The 27,308-nt window shown below is 42.7% G+C and overlaps 1 protein-coding gene across 1 annotated transcript; it reads left to right on the forward strand.

Annotated features, from left to right (window-relative positions):
* Nucleotides 1-542: 542 nt before the first annotated feature.
* Nucleotides 543-27,251, forward strand: SPMIP11 (sperm microtubule inner protein 11; the record flags this gene model as incomplete). Its single annotated transcript, XM_082634652.1, has 4 exons — nt 543-621; nt 23,887-24,009; nt 26,374-26,518; nt 26,947-27,251. The coding sequence occupies 4 exons, from the start codon at nt 543-545 to the stop codon at nt 26,993-26,995; spliced, it is 396 nt and encodes a 131-aa protein (XP_082490778.1). The 3' UTR covers nt 26,996-27,251.
* Nucleotides 27,252-27,308: the final 57 nt, after the last annotated feature.

Genomic DNA, 27,308 nt, shown 5'->3' on the forward strand with positions numbered 1-27,308 from the left:
TCAAAATGCCTGAAAATTTAGCAAGAAGCTCTCAAAAGTCAGTATGAACTGGCCCAGCACACTGCTGCTTGAAATAACTTTGAAAGTACCATATTCAGATTTATTATATGCATTACATACATATATAAGTTTCCATTATATGCAGAACACTATGCTGAGGAAATTTGCATACATTATCTCATTTAATTCTCATAACTCTATGAACTAGATATCATAGCCCTTTTTTTTAATTAAAAAACTGAAGCTTAATCAATTCAAAGTCAGACACCTAGAGTATGGCAAAACTAAGATTTAAGCCCAGTTCATTGCTCTTTCTACTCACTGCTTTCTGCAAATAAGACTAGGGCAAGAAGAAGGGTAACTGGCACTTGTTTCCTGTGCCACTCCAGCCCACTCCAGCCCCACTGTGAACTCATAAATCCTGTGCCTCCTTAGACAAAGGGCGTGTCAGTCATAGTGATTCTTCAGGACATTACCATGGTTACTAACAGACTCCAGTGCTCCTGTCTGAACATTCCAGAAGAGGACAGGGGAGACCCAGGATGGCCTTCTTCAACTTATATCTATTAGGATATCAAAATTCCTTTCGGAACAAGAAAAGGGACACAACTGAAGAAACATGTAAGGGGAACATAGAATAGAGGGTTAGAAGGGCCACTTCTTAGCCATTTCTTTTCCTACTTTGGGTTAGAGTTTTATCCCCCAAGATTAACAATTATACTAGTTAAAATTATGGAATATGGAAGATATCCATTCCCTCTCCTGTCATTTAATATCCTTATTAAGACACCCAATGTGTTCAACCGAATAAGTGTATTCTTATTCATTTGCTTATTTAGTCAACATTTATTAAGCACCAACTATGTGTCAGGCTTTATGTTGGTGACTAGCATTACAAAGATGGATAGGATTAGACCTCTCTCTGCCATAAAGTAGCTGACCATCAGATGAAGATAAGCACGCAAACAAAATAATTTGCAATATGGTGTATGATTCAATTAAATATGGAATACTATGGAACCACAAAAGAGGAAGTACCTGATGCTACTGGATTTGAAATGAGAATAGGGGGATCCTTTAGAGAAGACCTCACACAGGAAATGCTTCCAGGACTGAGTATTAAAGGATGATTGGAGTTAACCAAGTAGATGACAAGGGAATACAGCACAGACAAAGGAACAGAGAATTGAGAGAACCTTATTAAGTGAACTCCAAGTCCTTGGGTACAGATAAAGCATAGACAGGAGGTGAGAAGCAGGCCTTGAAAGCTAGGCAGGGGCCAGATAACTGAGGATACTGTTAGCCATGCTAAACCTTTTAACTTTATAGGGAACCACTGAAGGAGTTTTAGTTGGCAGTGAGTATATATCAGACCTGTATTATATCCACAATACCTAGCAGTACCTCACATAATAGAGGTTTAATAAATATATTTGTAGGGTGAGTGAATGAATAAGTGATACTGAGTGACGAAACTAATTCTAAAGGGAGGGTTTACAGGAAATGTGACAAGATTAAGGTCTTAGAAGATGAATTGCTTGAAAGCACAGAAATGAAGGAGAAAGGGTATTCCAGGCAGAATGGAGAACCCATGTGAAGGAAACTAAGCGTGGGCAGGTACTAAAGCAAAAGTTGCATTGGGGTAAAGGGAGGGGATAACTGGGAAAAAGTAAAGTACAACGTTAAGATTGAGAAGGACTGATCTTGTACAGGCCTCCACTGGGCACTCTCTGTTCTCTTTCTAATTCCATCAAAGAAGCTCTGTTTCACGTATTCAGCTCTGTTTCACGCATTCCCACTAATGGACGCTAGGAATCCCTTAATAGCCCTACACCAGCCCTCCCCTGCTTGCCCCCACCCAGCTGGGTCCTGGCATTATGCCACGGGGCTGCTATTGTCTCCAGATTAGGAGTTGTTCACCCTCTCTCAGAGAAACACACTTGGCCCAACCCACAAATTTCCCTTGTTCCATTGTGGGTTATTATATATTGCCCTCCTGTTACGAGAGTTGAAAATTTAGCTTTCTTATACTCTACCGTGTGCTTCCCCTCTCTCATCCTAGTTTTTCCAGTATAGTTATGTCACAGTTTTAGGTTTGTGGTAAGCAAAATTCTAAGAATGACCCTCAGTGAACTTTGCCCTTATATAATCCCCTCCCCTTTGAATGTGGGCGGACCCTCAGAATATGATGGATAACACTCTGGTGATTGTTACTTTACATGGAAAAAAGGAGATTATGTGAGTGGGCCTCATCTAATCACACAAGCCCTTTAAAAGCAGAGTGGTTTTTTCCAGTTAACAGCAAAAGAGGAATTCAGAGATTGGAAGCATGTGCAGTTTTGAAGATGCAGGGGCCTCCATGCCAATGTGGGTGGCAGTTAGGAGCTGAGAGTGTCCCAGCTGACAGTCAGCAAGGCATCAGTCCTATAACCACAAAAGCCTGAATTCTGCCAATAACCTGAATGAACCTGAAAAATGGATTCTTCCCTAGAGCCTCCACATAAGACCCCAGCCTAGCCAACACCTTGATTTCAGCCTTGTGAGACTAAGCAGAGACTACCAGACTTACAGAACTGTGAGATAGTAAGTGGATGTTGTTTTCTTTGTTTTTTGGCTTTTTTTTTTTTTTTTTTACTATTTTTGGCTGCGTTGGGACTTCGTTGCTGTGCGCTGGCTTTTCCTAGTTGCGGCGAGCGGGGGCTACTCTTTGTTGCGGTGCGCAGGCTTCTCATTGCAGTGGCTTCTCTTGTTGCAGAGCACGGGCTCTAGGCATGCGGGCTTCAGTAGTTGTGGCTCGCGGGCTCAGTAGTTGTGGCTCAGTAGTTGTGGCACACAGGCTTAGCGGCTTCATGGCATATGGGATCTTCCTGGACCAGGGCTTGAACCCAAGTCCCCTGCATTGGCAGGCAGATTCTTAACCACTGAGCCACCAGGGAAGCCTGTGGATGTTGTTTTTAAGCCACTAAATTTGATGATTTGGGATGTAGCAATAGAACATACAAGTTTATATCTATAGTCTTGTAGTCTTACAAATATGTAAAAATTTTTCACTGCTAAGCCAAATAATGTCACTATAATAACTTTTCCTTTTTTGTTCAATTTTTTGTTTATCCCTAGAGTTAAGAATTGCCACCATTTTTTTCACTTGCTTAGTTCTCCAGGTAACTACTGTTACTTTTTTCCACAAATTACTTCAACAGCTCTATTAAATGCCCAATGATATTTTTTCCAATCACTCAAAACACAACAAATAATCTACCAAAACACAAGAAATAAACTACCAATTCCTTTTTTCCCAAACTTCCTCTCTCCTACTCCTATACTCTGCCTTCTCCTACTCCTGGCGCATAGCTCTTGTCCTGAAACTTGCTTTTGCCTCTCTCCAAAGTTTTATTCCCTATTTCCTGGATCCCATGTTTTCTTTCTTGGTTTACTCTCTCCCTTTCCTGGAATATATCCTTGAATAGTTTTCTAAGAATGTGTAGGAGGTATATTTTTGAGTGAAGAATGATTTTATTCTACCCTCACACATTTTTTAATGAATTTATTTATTTTTGGCTGCGTTGGGTCTCCGTTGCTGTGCGTGGGCTTTCCCTAGTTGCGGTGTGCGGGCTTCTCATTGCAGTGGCTTCTCTTGTTGCAGATCACGGGCTTCAGGCACACAGGCTTCAGTAGTTGTGGCACGCGGGCTCTAGAGCACAGGCTCAGTAGTTGTGGCGCATGAGCTTAGTTGCTCCGCGGCATGTGGGATCTTCCTGCACCAGGGCTCAAACCCGTGTCCCCTGCATTGGCAGGAGGATTCTTAACCACCGTGCCACCAGGGAAGCCCTACCCTCACGCTTGATTGTCAGTTTTTCCAGATATGGAATTCTAGGTCGAAAAATCATTTTCTGAGAATATTGAAGTTATACCTTTATTGTCCTCTAACTTCCAGTTGGATTCTTTTGTGTATGATGTATTTCTTTCCAGAAGCTTTTGCTTTTCTTTTTGTTCCCTAGTGTTTTGAAATTTCATAATGTTGGAATTTGCTGTAGATCTTTTTTCATTCACTGTGATAGACATTCCCTGAGCTTCTTCAATCTGGAAATATGTGCACTTCATTTCTGACAAATTTTCCTTTATTATTTCTTTATTAATTTATTCTCTATTTTCTCTCTTCTCTCTTTTTGGAACTTCCATTTGTCAGCTCTAAAACCTCCCGAACTGATCCTGTAACTTTAATCTTTCTCTATGCTTCCTTTGGGTTTTAAAACATTTACTCTTTGGGAGGTTCCTCAATTTTATCTTCCAACCTTCTGTGTTAATTATCTATTTCTGTGTAACAAATTACCCTAAAATGTAGAGGCTTAAAACAACGAACATTTATTACCTTATAGTTTCTGTGAATCAGGCATCAAGAAGCAGTTTAGCTAGTTGGTTGTGGCTAAGGGTTTCTCTTGTGGTTGCAGACAGGATGTCAGCAGGAGCTGCAGTCATCTCATAGCTGGAGGCCTCAGTTCTTCTCTGGCTATTGACAAGACACCTCAGTTTCTCACCACGTGGGCCTTCCAATAAGCTGCCTGAGTGTTCTCACTTGGCAGCTAACTTTCCTCAGAGCAGGTGATCAGAGAGAGAGAGAGAGTGGAAGGAGGAAGGAAGCCGCAATGCCTTTTTTTTTTTTTTTTTTTCTTTTTGCGGTATGCGGGCCTCTCACCGTTGTGGCCTCTCCCGTTGCGGAGCACAGGCTCCGGATGCGCAGGCCCAGCGGCCATGGCCCACGGGCCCAGCCGCTCCGCGGCACATGGGATCCTCCCAGACCGGGGCACGAACCCGTATCCCCTGCATCGGCAGGCGGACTCTCAACCACTGCGCCACCAGGGAGGCCCCGCAATGCCTTTTGATGACAGTCTCAGAAGTGACTGTGACTTCCACCTTATTCTGTTTGTTAGAATAGAACTACTAAATCTAGCCCACACTCAAGGGGAGGGGTAATAAAGAAGCTGTGGACCTACAGGAAAATCACCATACCTTTGTATCAGAACATTTTATTTTGGTTACTATATTTTTAATTTCCAAGGGCTGTTTTTGGTCCTCTGGTTTTCCTTTTCCATATCTTCTTTTTTCTTTAGGGATATTATACTTTATTTGAAATTCTCTTCTGTTCTCTGCATTAGCTCTGTTTCCTCTGTGCCCTTTTTCCTATGAGTTTATTTTGATCTCTATCTTCCTCATTGATAACTATTGTCAAATAACTGGTGATCCTTGGCTCTCCATTATAAGTTAAGAGTGAGGAACTAAAAAGCTGACTAGAAGCCTGGAGGGCAGGGGTAGTTATCCACTGTGGGCTTCACTGGGAGCTTTCCTCTGGATCTCTACATTTTCTCCAGGGAAGAACACTATAATTGCTTCTCTGGGGATTGGTTACATGTTTGTCTGCTAGCATAATGGGATCAAGACAGGAGAAGGGGGCACTGAGTCTCACCTTTGAGGATCTCGATTTTCACTTAATCATCGTATTTTTAGTCTTGCACCATATGCCGTCCCTCACAGTAAATCTTGTGCAGGAGTGCAGTGCCTCCAAGATTCAGTTCCTCCAGAGAAATCTTTCTCTTTTTTCCCCAGTTTTATTGAGATATAATTGATGTATAACATTGTGTAAGTTTAAGGTGTACAATATGTTCATTTGATATGCTTAAAATATATTGCAAGATGATAACTACCATAGTATTAGCTCTAATACCTCCATCATGTCACGTAATTGCCATTTCTTTTTTGTGGTAAGAACATTCAAGATCTACTCTCTCAGTACCTTTCAAGTATATAATGCAGTGTAATTACCTATAATCACCATGCTGTACATTAGATCCCCAGAACTTATTCATCTTATAACTGGAAGTTTATACCCTTTGGCCAACTTCTCATCCCCTCACCCCTCCCAACCACCATTCTACTGTGTTTCTGAGTTCCACTTTTTTAGATTGCACGTCTAAGTGAGATCATACAGTATTTGTCGTCTTCTGTCTGACTTATCTTACTTAGCATAATGCCCTCAAGGTTCATCCATGTTGTTGCAAATGACAGGATTTCCTTCTTTCTCATGACTGAATAATATTTCATGGCATATATATATATACATATATATACATATATATATGTATATATATATACATCACATCTTCTTTATCCATTCATCCATTGACAGACACTTAGGTTTCCATAACTTGGCTATTGTGAATAATGCTGCAATGAACATGAGAGTGAAGATACCTCTTCAAGATCCTGTTCTCACTTCCTTTGGATATATAGCCAGAAGTGGGATTGCTGGACAGAGAAATCTTTTATCTCCTTGTTGGGGCATGGTGGTTTGCCTGGTTGTGCCACATGCTCTGTAGACAGTTTCAGTGACCACCTTCCTGTTCTCGGACCTAGTCTTTACTCCTACCTTCTGTGGTACCTGCTGCGTTCTAAGGTTTGAGCCTCCCAAATGAATTAGCTCGATTCTACGTGTATCCTCCATCGCAGAAACTTAAGTTAAAACTTTTCCTATTCTGATAAATTTGTTACTACCCCTCTCTCTACTTTCCATTTCTCAAAAGATATTTCCACTGAAATACATCATCTTGCCATTGTATCCTTCCTCTCTCTTTGACCTTGAAGGTTAATGCCATTATTGTTATTGTTGTTATTTTGATGTGATTTTAGCAAATTTAGGAGGGAAAGGAAATAAACTTTATGGTTAATTAACCATCTTTAAAATGTATTTTCATGATATAATTTCAAAATTATAGAGGGCTTCCCTGATGGCGCAGTAGTTGAGAATCCGCCTTTTAATGTGGAGGACGCGGGTTTGGGCCCTGGTCCAGGAAGATCCCACAAGCTGCGGAGCAACTAAGCTTGTGTGCCACAACTGCTGAGTCTGCGCTCTAGAGCCCGCGAGCCACAACTACTGAAGCCCGCGCGCCTGAAGCCCGTGATCCGCAACAAGAGAAGCCACTGCAATGAGAAGCCTGCACACCCCAATGAAGAGTAGCCCCTGCTCAACGCAACTAGACAAAACCCGCGTGCAGCAATGAAGACCCAACGCAGCCAAAAATAAATAAATATTTTTTAAAAAAATAATGTATTTTCATGATATAATTTCAAAATCATAGAGGGCTTCCCTGGTGGGGCAGTGGTTGAGAATCTGCCTGCCAATGCAGGGGACACAGGTTCAAGCCCTGGTCCGGGAAGATCCCCCATGCCACGGAGCAACAAAGCCTGTGCACCACAACTACTGAGCCTGTGCTCTAGAGCCTGCCCGCCACAACTATTGAAGCCCATGCACCTAGAGCCCATGCTTTGCAACAGGAGAAGCCATGGCAACTAGAGAAAGACCCAACGCAGCCAAAAATAAATTAATTAATTTTTAAAAAATTATAGAAAAGTTGTAAGACTGGTACAAAAGAAATTCTCTATACCCTTTACCCAAATTAGTCAATTGTTAATATTTGGCCACATTTGCTTGCTCTCTCTCCATATATATATAATTTATATATTTACATATTTATATATAAACATGTATTTTTTTCTCAGCTAGTTGAGAATAAGCTGCTCATATTATATTCTTTACTCTCAAGTATTTCAGTTTGTATTTCCTAAGAATAAGAATATTTTCTTAGATAACAACCCACAGTATAGGTATCAAACTCAGCAATTTTAACACTGATACAATACTATTTAATTATCTATAGTCTATATTCCAATTTTGCCAATTGTCCCATTAATGTCCTTTAGAACAAAATTTTTCCTTCTAGGATACAGTTAAGGATAAGACTGATCACAGAAATAGAAATAATTGCTTAATCAATTATTTGATTGGTTAATTAACCAATTAAATTGGTTAATTACTTATTGATCCATCAATCAATCAAATAAATAAGGATTGCATTTAGTTGGCATGTCTCTTTATTGTCTCCTTTAATCTGGAACAATTCCTCTGATGCTTTGTTTCATGACACTGACAATTTTAAAAGTACAGGCAAGATATTTTATAGAATTTTTCTTAATTTGGGTTTGTCTGATGTTTCTCAAGATTAGATTAGGTTTAAATATTTTTGGCAGGACTAAGCAATATTATGTCTTCAATACATCACATCAGGAGGCTTGTGATGTCATTTTGTCCCATTATTGGTCATGTTAACTTTGACCATTTGATTAAGGTGGTGTTTTCCAGTTTTCTCCACTGTCAAGTTACTATTTTTGTTTTGTAATTAGTAATAATTTCCAGGAAGATACTTTGAAAAAATGTAAATACCCTATTCTTCATCAAACTTTCGCTTACTAGTTTTAGTATATAGTGATGGTTCAATTATTTCTATGATCGTTGCAAAATGGTAATTTTCTAAATCCCATCCATTTTAATTCAAAGTGTAATTTTTTGAAGTTTGAGTTTTTCCAAAGCATTCAATTTCATTTTTATACAAACCACTGCTCTTTTTTTTTAATATCTCATAAATTTATTTAATGCTTGCTTGATACATTTTATGTAGAAAGGTTGAGACTGTTTGCTTTGGGTGCCCCTGGTAAATCTCATGGAGGCACTCACTGCTCTTTTTAAAAAAATACATATTCCATTAGTTGAAATAATATATCATTAAATTGCAATATTGCAATTACAGAATAAACCTGGCATAAATTGTTTGGGGAGAAAAACCACAGCTGACTCTTGGTATGCACACAATTCAACTGGTGGAAGCATAAGTGTGCAGGTATACTCAAGAGTAGCTCTTGGCTGCAACTGGAGTGTTGCAGGCATTTTTAAATATGTTTTTCAGAGGAAATGGAGAACATTAATTAATCTAGCAAGTCTATTCAATGGAGTTTCTTTTTTTAATATTTATTATTTATTTACTTATTTAGGTTGCACTGGATGTTATTTGCGGCATGCAGGATCTTTAGTTGCAACATGCAGGATCTTCATTGTGGCATGAGGGATCTTCACTGAGGCATGCGAGCTCTTAGTTGCAGCATGCATGTGGGATCTAGTTCCCCAACCAGGGATTGAACCTGGGCCCCCTGCATTGGGAGCCCAGAGTCTTACCCACTGGACCACCAGGGAAGTACCCTCAGTGGAGCTTCTTTAGAAGAGCTTCTACTATATATATATAATATTGAGCTATTCACACTTAATAGTCTAAAATACATCAAGAAACTAGGGCACCTTGGACTTCCCTGGTGGTCCAGTGGTTAAGACTCTGCGTTCCCAACGCAGGGGGCATGGGTTCGATCCCTGATGGGGGAACTAGGATCCCGCATGCTGCACAGTACAGCCAAAAAATACAAAAAACAAAAAGAAACTAGGGTACCTTAAAGAATTACTGATAAAAACATAGATAAGTGTCCTGGACTAAGTTGGAGATTCCTGAATATTTGCCAAATTCAGTATGTGAGTTAGGATGCAGGGGAGGAATAAATGTGAGATCCCTTTCCAGACACATTTTAGATGCTTAGAATTCCTTGTAGTGAAATATCACCCAAATGAAACTAACATAATATTTTATGTAAACTATATTTCAATTTTTTTTAAAAAAGAAATACCTCCCAAAGATAATGATATCTGGTAGAAATTGACAAGATATCCTAAAATTCATATGGAAATATATGGGACCCAGAATAACCAAAGCAATCTTGAAGAATAACAATGTTGGAGGACATACTTCCCAATTTCATATCTTCTACAAAGCTGCTATAATCAAGACCGTGTTGTATTGGCATAAGAATTGCCATATAGATCAGTGAAATAGAACTGAGAGTCCAGAAATAAACCCTTAATTTATGGTCAGTTGATTTTCAACAAGAATGCCAAGACAATTCAATGGGAGAAAATAGTCGTTTCAACAAATTGTGCGGCAAAAACTGGATAATCACATGCAAAAGAATGAAATTGGACCCCACCTCACACCATATACAAAAATTTACTCAAAATGGACCATAGACATAAATGTAAGAGCTAAAACTTTAGAACTCTTAGAAGAAAAATCTTCATGACCTTGGGACTAGGCAGTGGTTTCTAAGAAAAGAAAACAAAAGCATAAGTGACAGGAGGAAAGACAGATAAATTGGATTTCATCAAAATTTAAAACTTTTATGCTCCAAAGTTCACTATCAAGTAAGTGAAAAGAGGTTTTTTTCGTAAATGTTTGGATTACAAGGCAGATTTAAAATAAATAAGTATAGGGACTTCCCTTGTGGCACAGGGGTTAAGAATCCTCCTGCCAATGCAGGGGACACGGGTTCAATCCCTGGTCCGGGAAGATCCCACATGCTGCAGAGCAACTAAGCCCGGGTGCCACAACTGCCGAGCCCGTGTGCCACAGCTGTTGAAGCCCATGCACCCTAGAGCCCATGCTCCGCAACAAGAGAAGCCAACGCAATGAGAAGCCCACGCACCTCAACAAACAGTAGCACCTGCTCGCCTCAACTAGAGAAAGCCCGCACACAGCAATGAAGACCCAATGCAACCAAAAATAAAATTAAAAATTAAAAAAAAAAACACTTTGTAAATTAATTTGGAAAACTTTCCTCATAGGACATAGCCCCAGAAGCCTAAGAGAAAAGATTGACAATTTTTCCTAAATAAAAGTTATAATTCTGTATCAAAAGACATCATAAAGTTGAAAGGCAAGAAACAGACTTAAGAGGGGAATTTCCTGGCAGTCCAAGGGTTAGGACTCTGTGCTATCATTGCCAAGGACCTGGGTTTGATCCCTGGTCTGGGAACTAAGATCCCACAAGCCGTGTGGCATGGCCAAAATAAATAAATAAATAAAAGAGAGACGAAGAGAAAATATTTGCCATATACAGGTGTTTGTGTGTGTGTGTATATATATACACATATATTTACGTATATACATATATACACACACCTCTATATAAACACACACATACATACATATATTCATATTTATAATTTATATATATAATTTCAGAATACATAGAAACCTCCCAAGTAAGTCACCAATCCAGACTCCCCTTCTCATCCAACATCAGATAATTATTTATTGGGAACTGATTGTGCCAGGCACTGTGTTAGGCACTAGGAATACAACAGTGACTAACACAGACAATAAACAGGTAAATAAACAAACAAGATATTCACAGAATATAACAAGTACTGGGAAGGATATAAGGGTGGGAGAGTTGATGCAATGGGTCAGAAGTTATAAGCTGTTGGCCAGAGGGCCGGACTCAGCCTGCAGAGTGATATCTTAAAAAAATTTGGACCCACATCTAAAAATCAGGAGATTTTATGTAAAATCCACATTTCTGACTTCTCTTAAAAATTAGAACTGGCCACACTGGCCCTAAATTCCCACATGACCACAAATGGCCAGAGCAAAGAAGCAGCTGCCCCTTTAGATGGGACAGGTTTCTTAGTTGTTGTATTCATAAACATTATCTGCCTGACTCTTATCGGCAACTGAGTTTGCAGATCCCATGATGGAGAGTAACTTGGAGAGGCCCACTTTATTTATTTATTTATTATTATTATCATTATTATTATTGTTATTGTTATTATTATTATTATTATTTTTTTGGCTGCATTGGGTCTTCACTGCTGCGCGCGGGCTTTCTCTAGTTGAGGCGAGCGCGGGCTACTCTTCATTGCAGCGCACAGGCTTCTCACTGTGGTGGCTTCTGTTGTTGCAGAGCGTGGGCTCTAGGCACGCAGGCTTCAGTAGTTGTGGCACGCAGTCTCAGTAATTGTGGCTCGCAGGCTCTAGAGTGCAGGCTCAGCAGTTGTGGTGCATGGGCTTAGTTGATCCAGGGCATGTGGGATCTTCCTGAACCAGGGCTCGAACCCGTGTCCCCTGCATTGGCAGGTAGATCCTTAACCACTGTGCCACCAGGGAAGCCTGAGAGGCCCACTTTAGACAGTAATCAAGGAGGTAATGTTTGAGCCACACCATGAAGAATGAGAATGAGCCAGCCATGTGTAGAGCTGAGGCAAGAGCTTCATCCTCATAAGAGTAAATTTCAAAATCTAGAAGGAATTCAAGGCTAAAACCATAACAAAGCACTTCCAACTCCCACTTTGATCACAGACTGCTTTCACTGCATGCCAGCCAGAACTCTGTAACTCATCTCCCATTTCTGACAAGCCATTTTTTCTCATTTTTCCTTCTGTGGTTGATTTCTAGTTTCATACTGTTATGGTCAGAAAAGATGCTTCAAATAATTTCTATCCTCTTAAATTGTTGAGACTTCTCTTGTGTCCTTTATATGGTCTATCCTAGAGAATGTTCCATGTGACTTGAAAAGAATGTGTATTCTGGGTTTTGTTTGTTTGTTTTTGTTTTGTTTTGGATGTAGTGTCTTGTAGATATAAATTAAGTCCAACTGTTTCATTGTGTCATTTAGGATCTCTGTTGCATTATTGATTTTCTGTCTGGAAGATCTGTCCATTGATGTCAGTGAGGTATTAAAGTCTCCTACTATTGTTGTATTCCTGTCAATTTCTCCCTTTATTGTCTGTTAGTATTTGTTTTATGTATTTAGGTGCTCCTATATTGGGTGCATATATGTTAACAAGTGTAATATCCCCTTCTCATAATATAATGATTCCTTTATCATTATATAGTATTCTTCTTTGTCTTTCTCTATGGACTTTGTTTTAGAGTCTATTTTGTCTGGTGTGAGTATTGCTACACCTGCTTTCTTGTTATTTCCATTTGCATGAAATATCTTTTTCCATCCCATCACTTTCAATCTATGTGTGTCTTTTGCCCTCAAGTGGCAGCATATTGTAGGTTCTTGACAAGTCATTTTAATTGTGCACATCCTGAAATATCTATGCACAAAGACATTCAGGGAACTTGGCTACCCTCTGCCAAGTTTGGCTTCAACCATGTTATTCAGACTTCCACCTGAAAATTCCACTCAATAGTAATTATGTTCTATTCATAGTATTCCCTTGAAGCCACTTGAGCTGCCCAGGAGCTGAAGTCTGGGACCACATGGCCAAGCTCCGGGGCACATAGGATGACTCTAGAAGCTCAGGACAAGGCTATGAAACTCCAGGGAGTTGGAGTATGGAGCTCCAGGGAAGCCTATGAAGACAAAGTTATGTGTATTTGGCCCTCCGCCTAGGACATCTAGTCTTCCTAGAATGATTAGTACCATAACCACAAATCTCAAGTGAGCACTTGGGACTTCCTGAAAATCCTATTATATTTCCCTAGCCACTCTCCCACTCCTCAAGGCAACTCCCCCTCTCTCCTCAAATCTCTAAAATCCCCTCTCGATCCTCACTCTGAGCTAATAACTTCCTTGCTCCTTATTTAACTAAAAATAGAAGCAATCAAAAGAGACTTTCCATCATCACATCTAACATTCCACTGCATTTATACCTTCTCTCTGGTACAATGAATGAACTGACTCCATTTGTGTACTGGATCTCATCCACACTTTCCTCAAGGATTTTGCTCCTGTAATTATCCCCCTCTCCCTCAATTTTTTCCCTCTTCCCAGATCATTTCCATAAGTATACAAATGTGCTGTAATCATTCCATCTGGGGAAAATAAAGAATCCTCTCTTGGGGCTTCCCTGGTGGCGCAGTGGTTGAGAGTCCGCCTGCCAATGCAGGGGACGCGGGTTCGTGCCCCGGTCCGGGAAGATCCCACATGCCGCGGAGTGGCTGGGCCCGTGAGCCATGACCGCTGAGCCTGCATGTCCGGGGCCTGTGCTCCGCAACGGGAGAGTCAGCAACGGTGAGAAGCCCGCGTATCGCAAAAAAAAAAAAAAAAAAAGAATCCTCTCTTGACCAAATGGTCCCCTCAAGCTATTGTCCCCATTTCTTTCTCCGCCACCTTCTCCCCTTTCCCACTCCTGATTATACCAAAACTCCTGGGAAAAGTAGTTTATACTCATCAACAAGAGAAAAACAACCATGCTGACTGGCCTCACTTTAAATTCCTGATCACTAAACTCAAGTGGGCCTCTATGGCTGCCCAGAAGTCAGACTACATTTCCTTGTTCTATGCATTCTCTCACTCTCCTGAAGGCCACTTCGTACCTTCTCTTTCCTCAAACCTCTAACACCTCATCTCCTATCCTCACTCTCACATAATGACTTTCCTTCTATTTCACAGTGAAAACAGAAGCAACTGGAAGATAATTTCTATAACCTCTCACAAAATCATGTCTATCCATCTACCTGCATCTGTGCCTGTATATGTCTTATTATAATGAGTGAGTGGTCTACACACTTGTTAAGACCAACCCCTCCACTTGTGCATCAGATCTCATATTGTTGACTATTCAAGGACACTACTCCAATGTTCTTCACACTCTATTGCATCAGTTTTTCTATCTCTGGCCATTCCTATCTACATACATTCATGCTATAATTTCTTCCATCTTAAAGCCCTACATCCTATTTCCCTGCCCACCCCCCATGCAGAAAAATTCTTCAAAAGAGTTGTCTGGTCTTTCTGTCTCTAAATATCCTGCCAGTCTCTCTCTCTTTTTTTTTTTTTTTTTTTTTTTTTTTGCGGTACGTGGGCCCCTCACTGTTGTGGCCTCTCCCGTTGCAGAGCACAGGCTCCGGGCGCGCAGGCTCAGCGGCCATGGCTCACGGGCCCAGCCGCTCCACGGCATGTGGGATCTTCCTGGACCGGGGCACAAACCCGCGTCCCCTGTATCGTCAGGCGGACTCTCAACCACTGCGCCACCAGGGAAGCCCTGCCAGTCTCTCTTGAACCCATGCCAATCAGGCTCTTGCCCCTACCACTCCACTGAAACTTCTTATGTGTCTAGTCACCAATGCTCATATCCATGGTGATGTTGCTAAATTAAACGGTAAGCTCTTAGCTCTCATCTTATTTAACATATCAACAGGAAAGTGCAACAGGGCTCACCTGGTTCTGAATCCTGGTGCTGCTGAGGTTGCTTGCACTATGTCAGCTGGCAGAGATTTGGGAATGTGGACCACCGTAACAGGGAACTTGGCTCATACCTTTCTAGTACTTCAGAACTGGTTTGGGAAAGTATGTATGGAGAAAATACAGCATTCTGTCTGGCTCTTAGAAAACAACATCCATCCACCTTGCTTACCCAAGTCTTTCTAATCCCAATTTCTACATTCATTAATTCAAGGAACACACAGTTCCTGACTGTGCTCACCCTTAGTTCCATGTGATCTTACAGGACTCTAATTTGTCATTCACACTTGTCTTCAGAATGATTCTCTGGCCCTGCTCTCTTTCTGGCTGATTTCACCTTGTTAATACATTCACTCAAGTGGCTTGACCTTTTTCTGTCCCCCTGTACTAGCACTTCAACCTGTTCTCCATGCTCAAATCAACCACACTCTTACTTGGCCCTTCAGTGAGGGCTTTAACAGCAACCATTAAAATGAACTTATTAACACTTCTCATTCTTTTTTTTTTTTTTTTTTTTTTTGCGGTATGCGGGCCTCTCACTGTTGTGGCCTCTCCCGTTGCGGAGCACAGGCTCCGGATGCGCAGGCCCAGCGGCCATGGCTCACGGGCCCAGCCGCTCCGCGGCATATGGGATCCTCCCAGACCGGGGCACGAACCCGTATCCCCTGCATCGGCAGGCGGACTCTCAACCACTGCGCCACCAGGGAGGCCCAACACTTCTCATTCTTAACACATACTATAATGATTTTTTTTTTTTTTTTTTTTTTTTTGCGTTACGCGGGCCTCTCACTGTTGTGGCCTCTCCCGTTGCGCAGCACAGGCTCCGGACGCATAGGCTCAGCGGCCATGGCTCACAGGCCCAGCCGCTCCGCAGCATGTGGGATCCTCCCGGACCGGGGCACGAACCCGCGTCCCCTGCATCGGCAGGCGGACTCTTAACCACTGCGCCACCAGGGAAGCCCTATAATGATATTTTTAAGTCATTCACAATTTTTCTTTGAAGAAAGTTTTTTTTTCCCTTCTAGTAGATGTGAGGGCCCACTCAAGCTTTCCTTATTATAGTCATAATGAAAACTCATAGACATGAGTCAACACAGGTAACTAAATATTCTGCCAGTCTCTGCCTCCTTCCTTTCTTTCCTCCTGATAAAGAACCAAAATAGAAAAACCAAAGAGGAAAACTGGGTGTGGAGAGCATACTTTGGTTTATCCTTGACTTCAGAAACTCATGTTTATCAGGTACTCAAAGTTGTTCAGATTCATGGAGCTAACTCGCTAAGCAAATTCAGAGTGTCTGTTTCCTCACTTGTAAATAACGCCTTCCTTATAGATTTGTTGTGGAGATTAAATTATATAATGTATGTAATACACCTAAGACCTAGCACATAAAACTGTACAACAGATGATTGGAAAAAAAGTTATAAACCATAATAAGTAAGTTATTATTTACATATGGAATATATACCTTTCCTCTGACTGGAATATCTTTGTCCTACTACTCAAAACATACTTGCCAGGATAGGGTACCTGAAAAGCAATACACACACACACACACACACACATATACACACACACACATATATACGTACATTTTTTTTTTGGCCGCACAGCTTGTGGGATCTTAGTTCCCCAACCTGGAATTGAACCTGGGCCCTTGGCAGTGAAAGTGCCGACCCTAACCACTGGATCGCCAGGGAATTCCCATGGAAAGCAATATTTTTAACCATAAGATGCCTTGAGAAGCAACAAATGCTAGCTGGCTTCAAAGGATAGCTCATCCAGGCCCTGAAAGAGCCTGGTCAATTGCAGCCGCCCACAGAAGAGCATCCCTGAGCAGTGAACAGAACTCTCTTGTTTACTAATCAGTAGATTCCTGCCCCTCCCAGACTCACCCTTCCTGATACTACTACTAGTTGCCTCTGCAGGTTCAGCCCAGCTTCCTGTGTTCATTCACCTTGAGTGCCTAAGCTTTCCCTTCTCTGTCCTGCCCAGGGGAGCATGGCCATATCTGTCCTTTTCTTTGCTGAATCGATTTCACCACCTGCTTTGAACCCTACTCTTTTTTTTTTTTTTTTTTTTCTTTTTGCGGTATGCGGGCCTCTCGCTGTTGTGGCCTCTCCCGTTGCGGAGCACAGGCTCCGGATGCGCAGGCCCAGCGGCCATGGCTCACGGGCCCAGCCGCTCCGCGGCATATGGGATCCTCCCAGACCGGGGCACGAACCCGTATCCCCTGCATCGGCAGGCGGACTCTCAACCACTGCGCCACCAGGGAGGCCCTGAACCCTACTCTTAGCGTCATACCTGGACACTCCTCTTGGTCCAGGAGTGTCAGAATTTCAGAAAAATTCCCTTTTTTCTAGCCCTTTGCTGAGACAACTCCCTTGCCTCGTTATATGAAAACCCGTGGTCAAGCTAGGCATCATCCTAACACAAATCTACACTCAGGGCATTGCCCACTGACAGGTGTCTCAGAGGCAAATCGATGGGGGTGGGTGGTTAAGAGTGCTTATCCTTATTCTTGGCTTGAAACAAATGACCTCTCCCTGCCAGACTCTCTAGTGACTGCCCTCCAGCCACAGACACGATGACCTCCAAGCTCCACACATCCAAAGGGCCTCACTCCATCTTCCTCCACTGCTGCCTTTACCATTCCTTCTCCCAGAGGAATTCACTGAGTCCTCCAAGTTGCTCTTACTTCCAAATGAATCTCTTCAATGAAAAAGTAAATCTCACATCTTTGGTAAAAGCTGAGCATATTATCACTTGTATTCTCATTTTCTGGATCATGTCAAAGGGATCCCATAGGTGGTTTTCCCCACCCTGATTGGAATGTCCTCTGCTCAGTCTCCTAGTTCTCTTGACCTCTCCTAGCTGCCTGTTTGGTGACCCGCTATTAGGAGACAGCTGGAGATGCCACTTAGACTCCAGCAGAGGGCACTGTAGTTCTGGCTTTTCAAACAGGAGCAGAGGGCACTGTAGTTCTGGCTTTTCAAACAGGAGCATGAATGGCACAATTCAGCCAAGAGTGAACTGGCCAAAACCTCTGAGCCCCTCTGCCTTTCTAAATGGATAAACATACTGAAGTTACAGAAATGTATTTTGGAAACACTCATATGTCTCATAGCTGCTATAGACCATCATCCCCATCCACCTGAAACCAGAAGGGAGAAGGTACTCAAGCTACTCACAGCTACAATCTGCCAAAGCCTAGGGAGTGGGCACCTCCAAGGTGGATGACTGTGTCTGTATTGCAGCAGATAGACCACTTTTTCCACAGGGGCTTGGCATTTCCCCACTGGTTTTCCTCACTGGGACTGATCTAATCCACTGAAGACTGGCCCACCAGGTTCCAGTCCTCTCTGCTCCCTCGATGCTGGCCATAGGAAATGATATTCCACAATTCAGTGACTCTCAGGGAGGCAGGGATCTGCCTCTAGAACAAGGTAATATCATCATGTCTCTCTCCCAACTCAAGGCTTCTCTAAGTTGAGCAGACACCCTTGACAGGGCCCCCATTGAGCTGTACACAGGGGAGCCCATTAAGAGGCTAGTTCTATCAGTTCATGTTTTTCCCTAGTCCTTGGTCTTTTCTGGGAGGCCTGATGAGATGATTTCAAGAGCCAGTTTAATGCGGTGGTTAAGAGCATGGGCTCTGGAGCCAAACTGCTTGGGTTAAACTCATGTCTCTGCCATATGCTAGTTATGTGACCTTGGGCAAATCACTGAACTTCTCTGGGCCTCTGTTTCTCCATTTACAAAATAAGATAGTAACAGTACCTACCTTTTATAGTTGTGCTGAGCACATTCACTAATTATTACCCCTTTTTATTGTTGTTATCTCTAGAATATCCATGTAGTCCATTTTACATCAGCAGTCTGCAACCAGCACTAAGCCTCTCTGTTATCTCGTGCCCCCTCCACCTCCCCTGTGTTCAGAATCCTGAACAAGTGCACCACTTTGAGGAAGATATTTTTGGAGGCAAAGGAACTGTCCCCATATGTAAAATGTGCCCTGGGAATTGGTCTGGTTCCCTGGGTTTATGCTCTTGTCCACTTCCTCCCAAAGCACTGACTATTTTCTTATCTCAGGAAAGACAATAAGTGCAAGATAGCCTTCAAAACATACTTTAGCCAATTTCAATCCATGTTAACGCGCCACTCAACTTTGAGGGATTAATGCCCCACAGCTGATACGACCTCTTAGACAGGAGTCATATTTTACGTACAGTACCACAACATTTTCTCTCAAACTGATCTTGTATAAATTTCTGGTCAGGGTGGTATTACTCTGCTTGCAGTGACACCAACTTCAAGACAACTGCAAGTAATGTCTGTTAGATATTATCACCACTATGTACTCAGAATCTGGAACAGACAGGCAAATACCCTAACCTGAAAGTCAGAATTCTGGGAGCCACTGAGGTAGACCCATTCTAAAAATTCTTCAGCCTGAAAACATTGTGGCCAATCAGCCCCAGTTCCAGCTAACAGAGGCAATAGGCAAAGCAGTGGAAAACTAAGATTTTGTGACCATCCCAGTGGCCCTGGGAAGCTTAAGCTTATACTATTGAGAAATGTGCAACATAAATTTGGAAAAGTAGAAGATCCACCCAAGTACTTTTGCACTACCCCGTATGTCCTTCATGGTCCATTCAAAGCATTAAATCTGGTCTTATGGCAACTCCTAATTTATGGCCTGGCTCTAGAAGAAAGTGTCAGGGCCCTTCATATCTATTTATCACAAAAAAACATATGGAGTATAGTATTAACTGGGTGAGTGAAGAACCTGTGTTATACCATCTACCAACAAAATGATGGATTCATCTACCTTGCCATGGTGGAGGTATAAAGAGTTCATTGCATCCCTCTACCCAGAACATGCCCTTTCACAAGTAGCTGTGGCATGATTCTCATCTACCCCTCACCACCCTTCACCTCAGGTGGCTTCCAAAACTTGGCAGCTTGCAGAAGCTATGGGTTACCAAAAATATCTTCCAGCTTGCCAAATACTGATCCGAGGAATATGCCAACTGGTGCTTGATTCAAGAGGAAGGCATCCAAGTGGGTGATACTGTCCAATACACCTCCAAGCACACAGTAACCCATACAGGAAGCTGGAAGACGACTACTTGGAAACTGAGATAATAGAGAGCATCATCTGGCTGTACCCTAAAGAACAGTCTGAGGCCTCGGGACCTGATAAAGAGCTCCCACTGTCACCTGCACCCAGACCAATAATTACTTGTAGTCCAGGTCCCATTGCCTACTAGGAATATGCTCTTGCTCTTTCTCCTCAGTCTACACTTACTTGGCCATAGACATTCTGACACCCTCACTTAGCCCACAGTCAAACGACCCCAAAGTCAAATGACCAAACTCAAATGACACTGCTTCTAGGAAATGGCCCCTCATTGCTATGACCTGTGATGAAGTAAATTCAGCCCCTGGTTCAGTCCAGGCTTCCACCTGCCCAAGCCCTCAACTGTCAAGGGAGGGGATTCAAACAGTGTCCCACTCTGGTAATGTCATTGTCTCAGAGAATGTTAAAGGAGATTTCCACTGGAGTGCAAAAGGGAGTGTGGAGGGACAAATGATGATGAATGTGCGGGGCCAAGCAGGATGAAGGGGAAAAGCAGGAGCTGGGGAAGGACTATAAAACAGAGGTGGGGGGGCTTCCCTGGTGGCACAGCGGTTAAGAATCTGCCTGCCAATGCAGAGGACATGGGTTTGAGCCCTGGTCCGGGAAGATCCCACATGCCGCAGGGCAACTAAGCCCGTGCGCCACACCTACTGAGCCTGCGCTCTAGAGCCTGCGAGCCACAACTACTGAGCCCACGAGCCACAACTACTGAGCCCGTGAGCCACAACTACTGAGCCCAGGAACCACAACTACTGAAGCCCGCGTGCCTAGAGCCTCTGCTCCACAACAAGAGAAGCCACTGCAATGAGAAGCCCGCGCACTGCAACGAAGACCCAACGCAGCCAAAAATTAATTAATTAATTAATTAATTAATTAAAACAGAGGGGGCATCCCCACCATCCACCAGAGATGAGTCAGCTATCTTAACAATTTCAAGAGAGAATGGCAAATTTTGACCCAGTTCCTGACAAGCCCAGGATTCTGAGATGCAAGCCAAATCTAGCCTATCTAAGCAGAACATGAATTTATTAAAAGAATATTGGTGGAATTACATCAAACTAAAAAGCTTCTGCACAGCAAAGGAAACAATCAGCAAAATGAAAAGGCAACCTATAGTATGGGGGAAAATACTTGCAAACCATATATTTGATAAAGAGTTAATATCCAAAATATATAAGGAATTCCTATAACTCAATAGCAAAAAAAAAAAAAAAAAGAAAAGAAAACCCAACTAAAAAATGGGCAGAGGATCTGAAAAGACATTTCTCCAAAGAAGACACACAAATGGCCAACAGGTATATGAAAAGATGCTCAACATCTAATCATGAGGGAAATGCAAATTAAAACCGCAGTGTCACCCCACACCTGTTAAAGTGGCTATAATCAAAAAAACCCACAAAAGATAACCAGCATTGGTGAGGGAAAAAGGGAACCCACGTGCACTGCGGTGGGAATGCAAATGGGTGCAGCCAGTATAGAAAACAGTAAGGTGATTTCTCAAGAAATTAATAGAACTACCATATGATCCAGCAATCCCACTTCTGATATATATATCCTGAAAGGAATTGAAACCACGATCTCAAAGAGATATCTGCACTCTCATATTCGTTGCAGCATTATTCACAACAGCCCAGATATGGAAGCAACATAAATGTCCATCAACGCATGAATGGGTTTTTTATTATTTTTTAAAATATTTATTTATTTGGCTGCGCCAGGTCTTAGTTGCGGCATGCGGGGTCTTCATTGCTATATGCGAGATCTTCATTGCAGCATGCGGGATCATTTTTAGTTGTGGCACGTAGGCTCTTAGTTGCAGCATGAGGGATCTAGTTCCCTGACCAGATAATTGAACCCTGGCCCCCTGCAGGGAGGGTGGAATCTTAACCACTGGACCATCAGGGAAGTCCCTGAATTTTTTAAATATGGTATATGCATATAATGGAATATTATTCAGCCTTAAAAAAAAAAGGAAATCCTGCCATTTGCAACAACATGGATGAATCTGGAAGACATTATGCTAAGTGAAATAAGCCAGACACAGGACAAATACTACATGATACCACTTGTATGAGGAATCTAAAATAATCAAACTCATAGAAGCAGAGAATAAAATGGTGGTTGCCAGAGGCTGGGGGGAGGAAGAAACAGGGAGGTAGTAATCAAAGGGTACAAAATTTCAGTTATGCAAGATGAATAAGTCCTAGAGATCTACTGTACAGCACAGAGTCTATAGTTAATACTGTGTTATATACTTAAAACTTCGCTAAGAGGTTAGAGCTTATGTTAGATGTTCTTGTCAAAAAAATAATAACAACAATAAACAAAGAAGGTGGGAGGAGATTTTTGGAGGGGATGTATATGTTTGTGGCATAGATTGTCGTGATGGTTTCACAGGTGTAGACTTATCTCCAAACTCAATAAGTTGTATATATTAAATATATACAACTTTTTCTATGTCTGTTATACAATGAAGTAGTTTATAAAAAAAAAAGGAATATTGGAAAACACATAAAAATTGTAGAAGGAACAGAGAACAAAGCTTGGCAGGAGGTAACCAGAAACAATGTTCAGAACCATGCTGCAGACCTGGCTGGGCACAGACACCACTGCATTTGATGCTGTGGTGGGCACTGCTGGCACCAAGGACACTGGGCCCCGGTTACTGCTGCTCAAAACAAGATGCAGCTTCACTGCCCCAACTTCCATCAATAGAAAAAGCCTTTACATGGTCCCAGCTTCTTTGCAACCCCAATCTTTGATTCAAAATCTGAAGATGTGTTGATTGGCCTAGCAAAACTCTTTGCCCATGGCCTCTCTACACAAGAGGCTGCGTATCTTAGTCCATTCAGGCTGCTATAACAAAATACCATAGACTGGGTGGCTTATAAACAACAGAAATTTATTTCTCACATTTCTGGAGGCTGGAAGTCCAGGATCAGGATGCCAGGTGAGGGCCCTCTTCCAGGTTGCAGACTTCTTATTGTTTCCTCACATGGCAGAAGGGGCAAGGAAGCTCTCTCAGGTCTCTTTTACAAGGGCACTAATTCCATTCATGAGGGCTCTGCCCTCATGAATCACATCCCAAAGGCCCCACCTCCAAATACCATTACCTTGGGCATTAAGTTTTCAACATGTGAATTTGGGGGGGGATGGGAACATTCAGACCATAGCACTGGGTAAGGAAGGTCTGGTTTTTTCAGTCACTGTAAGATACAGATTTTGCCTCAGAGGAGATTCCTAAACCCCCATAAGAATGCTAAGTCTACACTACCTTACTCTACACTGCCTTTCCAGCTGCCGGCCCTGTCCCTCTCCACTTTACCCAGCATTAGTCCGGCTCTAAGTCAACAGCAAGCTGAGACCTCTCTAGCGCTTCTAACGCACTTGATATCTTGCTGCCCGAAATGCTCTTCCTGATACTACTATGTCCCATGAATCCCTTCTTATCCTCCAGCACTTAGCTTAAACATAATTTCCCCTCTTAGACCAACTGACGCTCTGCAAATATGCCAATCTCAGGAAAGGAATATCCATCCAGACAAGGGGCCTTTTTCACCTACACTAACCTTAAGTATTTGTCAATATCCTGATTCTAGCAGGAGGCCACTCAAAACCCAGGAGTCAGGGAGGAGCAAGAGAGTAGTGAGGAAGGTCTGATCACTGTTCTCCCTCCCTCCCCTCTGTCACAGGCATTTTGATTTGACTCCTGAGATCCTGAGAATCGGATGTGAGTGGCTTGGAGAGATCCCTGCCCTGTGCCTGGTTGGCATGGAGACCAGAGACTCAGAAAGTCAAATAACCCCATTTGCTAAGTACTCAGAGCAAGTCTGCTCTCGTTTCAGACCAGAAAGAACCACAGCCCACTAGGCTACCCCCTATTATCTCAGAAGATGGGAATCATTCCGTGCACCAGAATAGCCACACAAGGTACCAGGAAGCTGTACTGAAGGTGTTGTTAAAGACACGTAAGTATCTTGGATTTGTCGCATGCTAGGGGCAGAAAAGATGTGTCTGAGTTCCTAAAGAATGGCTGGGATATGGTGGGGCATTGTTATAGAGCAGGGGATGGGGGCAAAAAGAGCCAAGAAGAGACTGAGAAGGAGAAAGTAGACTTGAATGGTGGGGTAAGCAAGATAAAATAAAAACTGAATCAGACCTGCAAGCGGAAGATCCAGGTGTGAGTACTATTTCTGTCTCTTTTAAGTGTCTCACCTTGGGCAATCACTTATCCTTTTGTAACCTGCTTCCTCGTTTATTTAAAAAAACAAAACAAAAAAACAGAAAATGTCTACTCTACCAATCTTACAGAATTGTTGTGAGGATCAAAGCTTTGGAATTTGAACCGAGTTTAAACTCCAAACAAGCCGTGTGACCTTGGGCAAATTCCTTCAACCACTTAATCTCTCTGGATCATCTGAAAATCGGAATTATACTGTAGCATTTTTTGTGAAAGTCAGAGAAAATGTACAGTTAAAAAAGCACCTAGGGGCTTCCCTGGTGGCGCAGTGGTTGAGAGTCCGCCTGCCGATGCAGGGGACACGGGTTCGTGCCCCAGCCCGGGAAGATCCCACATGCCGTGGAGCGGCTGGGCCCATGAGCCATGGCCACTGAGCCTGCGCGTCCGGAGCCTGGCTGGGCCCATGAGCCATGGCCGCTGAGCCTGCGTGTCCGGAGCCTGTGTTCCGCAATGGGAGAGGTCACAACAGTGAGAGGCCTGCGTACCGCAAAAAAAAAAAAAAAAAAAGCAAAGCACCTAGGACAACCTACTGATACATGCAAATACTGAGGAATCTCCAGGGAATTCTGCTATGTAAAGAAAGCCAATCCCAAAAAAGATCCCATACTGTATGATGCCATTTATATAACATTCTTAAAATGACAAAATTATAGAACTGAAGAGCACATTATTGATTACCAAGGGGTGGAGGGAGGAGGATGTGGTTATAAAAGGGCAACTCCAGGATTCTGTGGTGGTAGAACCGTTCTGTATCAATATGTTAATACCCTGGTTGTAATAAAGTGCTATAATTTTACAAGATGTTACCTCGGTGGGGGCTGGGAGGACATGGCTAAAGGGTACACAAGATCTCTGTCTTTCACTTCTTACAACTGTATGTGAATATATCATTATCTCAAAATTAAAGTTTAATTTAAAAAAACACTTTCAGAAATTAAAAAAGATTCGCATGAAAAGGAATATCTGTTATTTCTACTAGCAAAACTTTTAAAAAGCTTTTTATCAATTAATAGGAAAACAACTAAGTGAAAAATATAACATCTACTCAATAGTATATTAGAGATTTTTAAAAAAATAACGATTATAAAGACTATACAGCCAGAATACTAGGCTATAATTTTATGTTTTAAAAACATACAAATTTTATGGGCTTCCCTGGTGGTGCAGTGGTTGAGAGTCCGCCTGCCGATGCAGGGGACACGGGTTCGTGCCCCGGCCCGGGAAGATCCCACATGCCGCGGAGCAGCTGGGCCCGTGAGCCATGGCTGCTGAGCCTGCGCGTCCGGAGCCTGTGCTCCGCAATGGGAGAGGCCACAACAGTGAGAGGCCCGCATACAGAAAAAAAAAAAAAAAAAAAAAAAAAAAAAATATATATATATATATATATATATGTATACACACAAATTTTATACACTGGTATAATTAGATTTATTCAAATAAATAAAGAGTGAAAATCCCCAAAAAAGAAAATCTAGGTAAGTCTGGTATATTTCAAAATTTTAAAAACACTTAATACCTAATACAACATTTAGAACATAACAGGTACTTGATACATTATATCTATTAGTAATATCCAAACATGAGGTAGTATCACTGCTAAATTTCAGAGAATTACCTGAAATGAGCAAAGAGAGAAAAAAAAAGAACCAGCAGACTCACCTTGCACATTTTCCAAGTGTGTTGGGTGGTTAGAACTCTGTGCTCTCACTGCCGAGGGCCCGGGTTCAATCCCTGGTTGGGGAACTAAGACCCCACAAGCCGTGTAGCACGGCCAAAGAATGAAAGAAAACAAACCAAGTGGGTTGACCGCTTGTTTTTCTACCACCTTAGCACTTGGGGAAAGCTCTCTTGGAGATGGGCTTATAGTAGAAGCAGGAAGAACCAAGACTGATTCCACTGACCATGAAGGGTGCGAGACGCTGGAGAGATGCTGGAATCCAGAAGTGGAACTCAGTGTGGTGACCACATTTCCAGGACTTCTCAGCACCTGGTCAGGCCCAGTTGCTAGGCTGGGCTTGTGATGCCCTGAGGCACAGAAGGGAGCAGACAACTCTAAGAAACTGGATAACCTGCCCTTCCCCCAACCATTCAGTTCCCAATCAGGTCTTCAGAGTCCCCCTGACTGATGCTCAGAACTTCAGCCTCTGGCGGTCCCACAGTCCAGGAGTGCGCCCAGAGGAAACCATGCCATGGATCCGGGGCCCCTGCCACTGCCTCATCAAACGCCCAATGACCAGGTTAGGCTGGAAGCGTGAGGGTGGGGAGATCAAGGAAAGTATTACTCCTTCCCCTCACTGAAATCCTTGGGAGCCTCTTTCATTTCTAGTCAAGAGTTGGGAAATGGAATAGGAAGTTTTGGTCTTACCAGGGACAACCGGCCCCAGAATCTGGGCAGTGGTGGCATTCAAAGGAACTAAAGATTGGTCTGTCTTTGCGTTTTGCCTTATGGATATGACTTCTGAATAGACACAGGTATCTACAGCACTCCTGTGGGAGGTCTGGGGTGTTTCAGCTCCCTTCCTTGCCACCTCGCACCCCTCTAACCACCATCCATTGGCAGTAGCCCCACTTTTTCATCACTACCTCTGCCCATTCTAGGTTTAAGCACCCCCCGCCCCCATCAGCCTAACCTGGCTGAATCTGAGACCCTATCTCTCTTTTCCAGGTTTATGGATCACTCTATTCTCAATGACAGAAACTCCAGTCTGTATTGAGCAGGATGTGTTTGCAGAAGGACAAGATCAACTCTGGATGGAGGGCAAAGAGGGAAAGAGGGAGGTGCCCTGGTTCCAATGGCTGCCTAATGGGAGGAGGGGATTGAGAACATGGAATAAACAGATCGGACTAGAAGTCACTTGTGTGCACTGGAAGTGAGGGGGAGGGAAATTATTCCAATACCCAAATTCCTGGGACATCAGGATTGTGAGAGATTCCTGAAGGAGCCAGAACTTGGTGTTTGGCTTGGGAGGGGCCAGGGCACTGGAAAGACCACCACAGGGGTTCCCGAGCTCATGCATGGCAGGGGTC

This window comes from Mesoplodon mirus (assembly GCF_964341445.2).
Source record: "Mesoplodon mirus genome assembly, chromosome: 11".
Classification (NCBI taxonomy): domain Eukaryota; kingdom Metazoa; phylum Chordata; class Mammalia; order Artiodactyla; family Ziphiidae; genus Mesoplodon; species Mesoplodon mirus.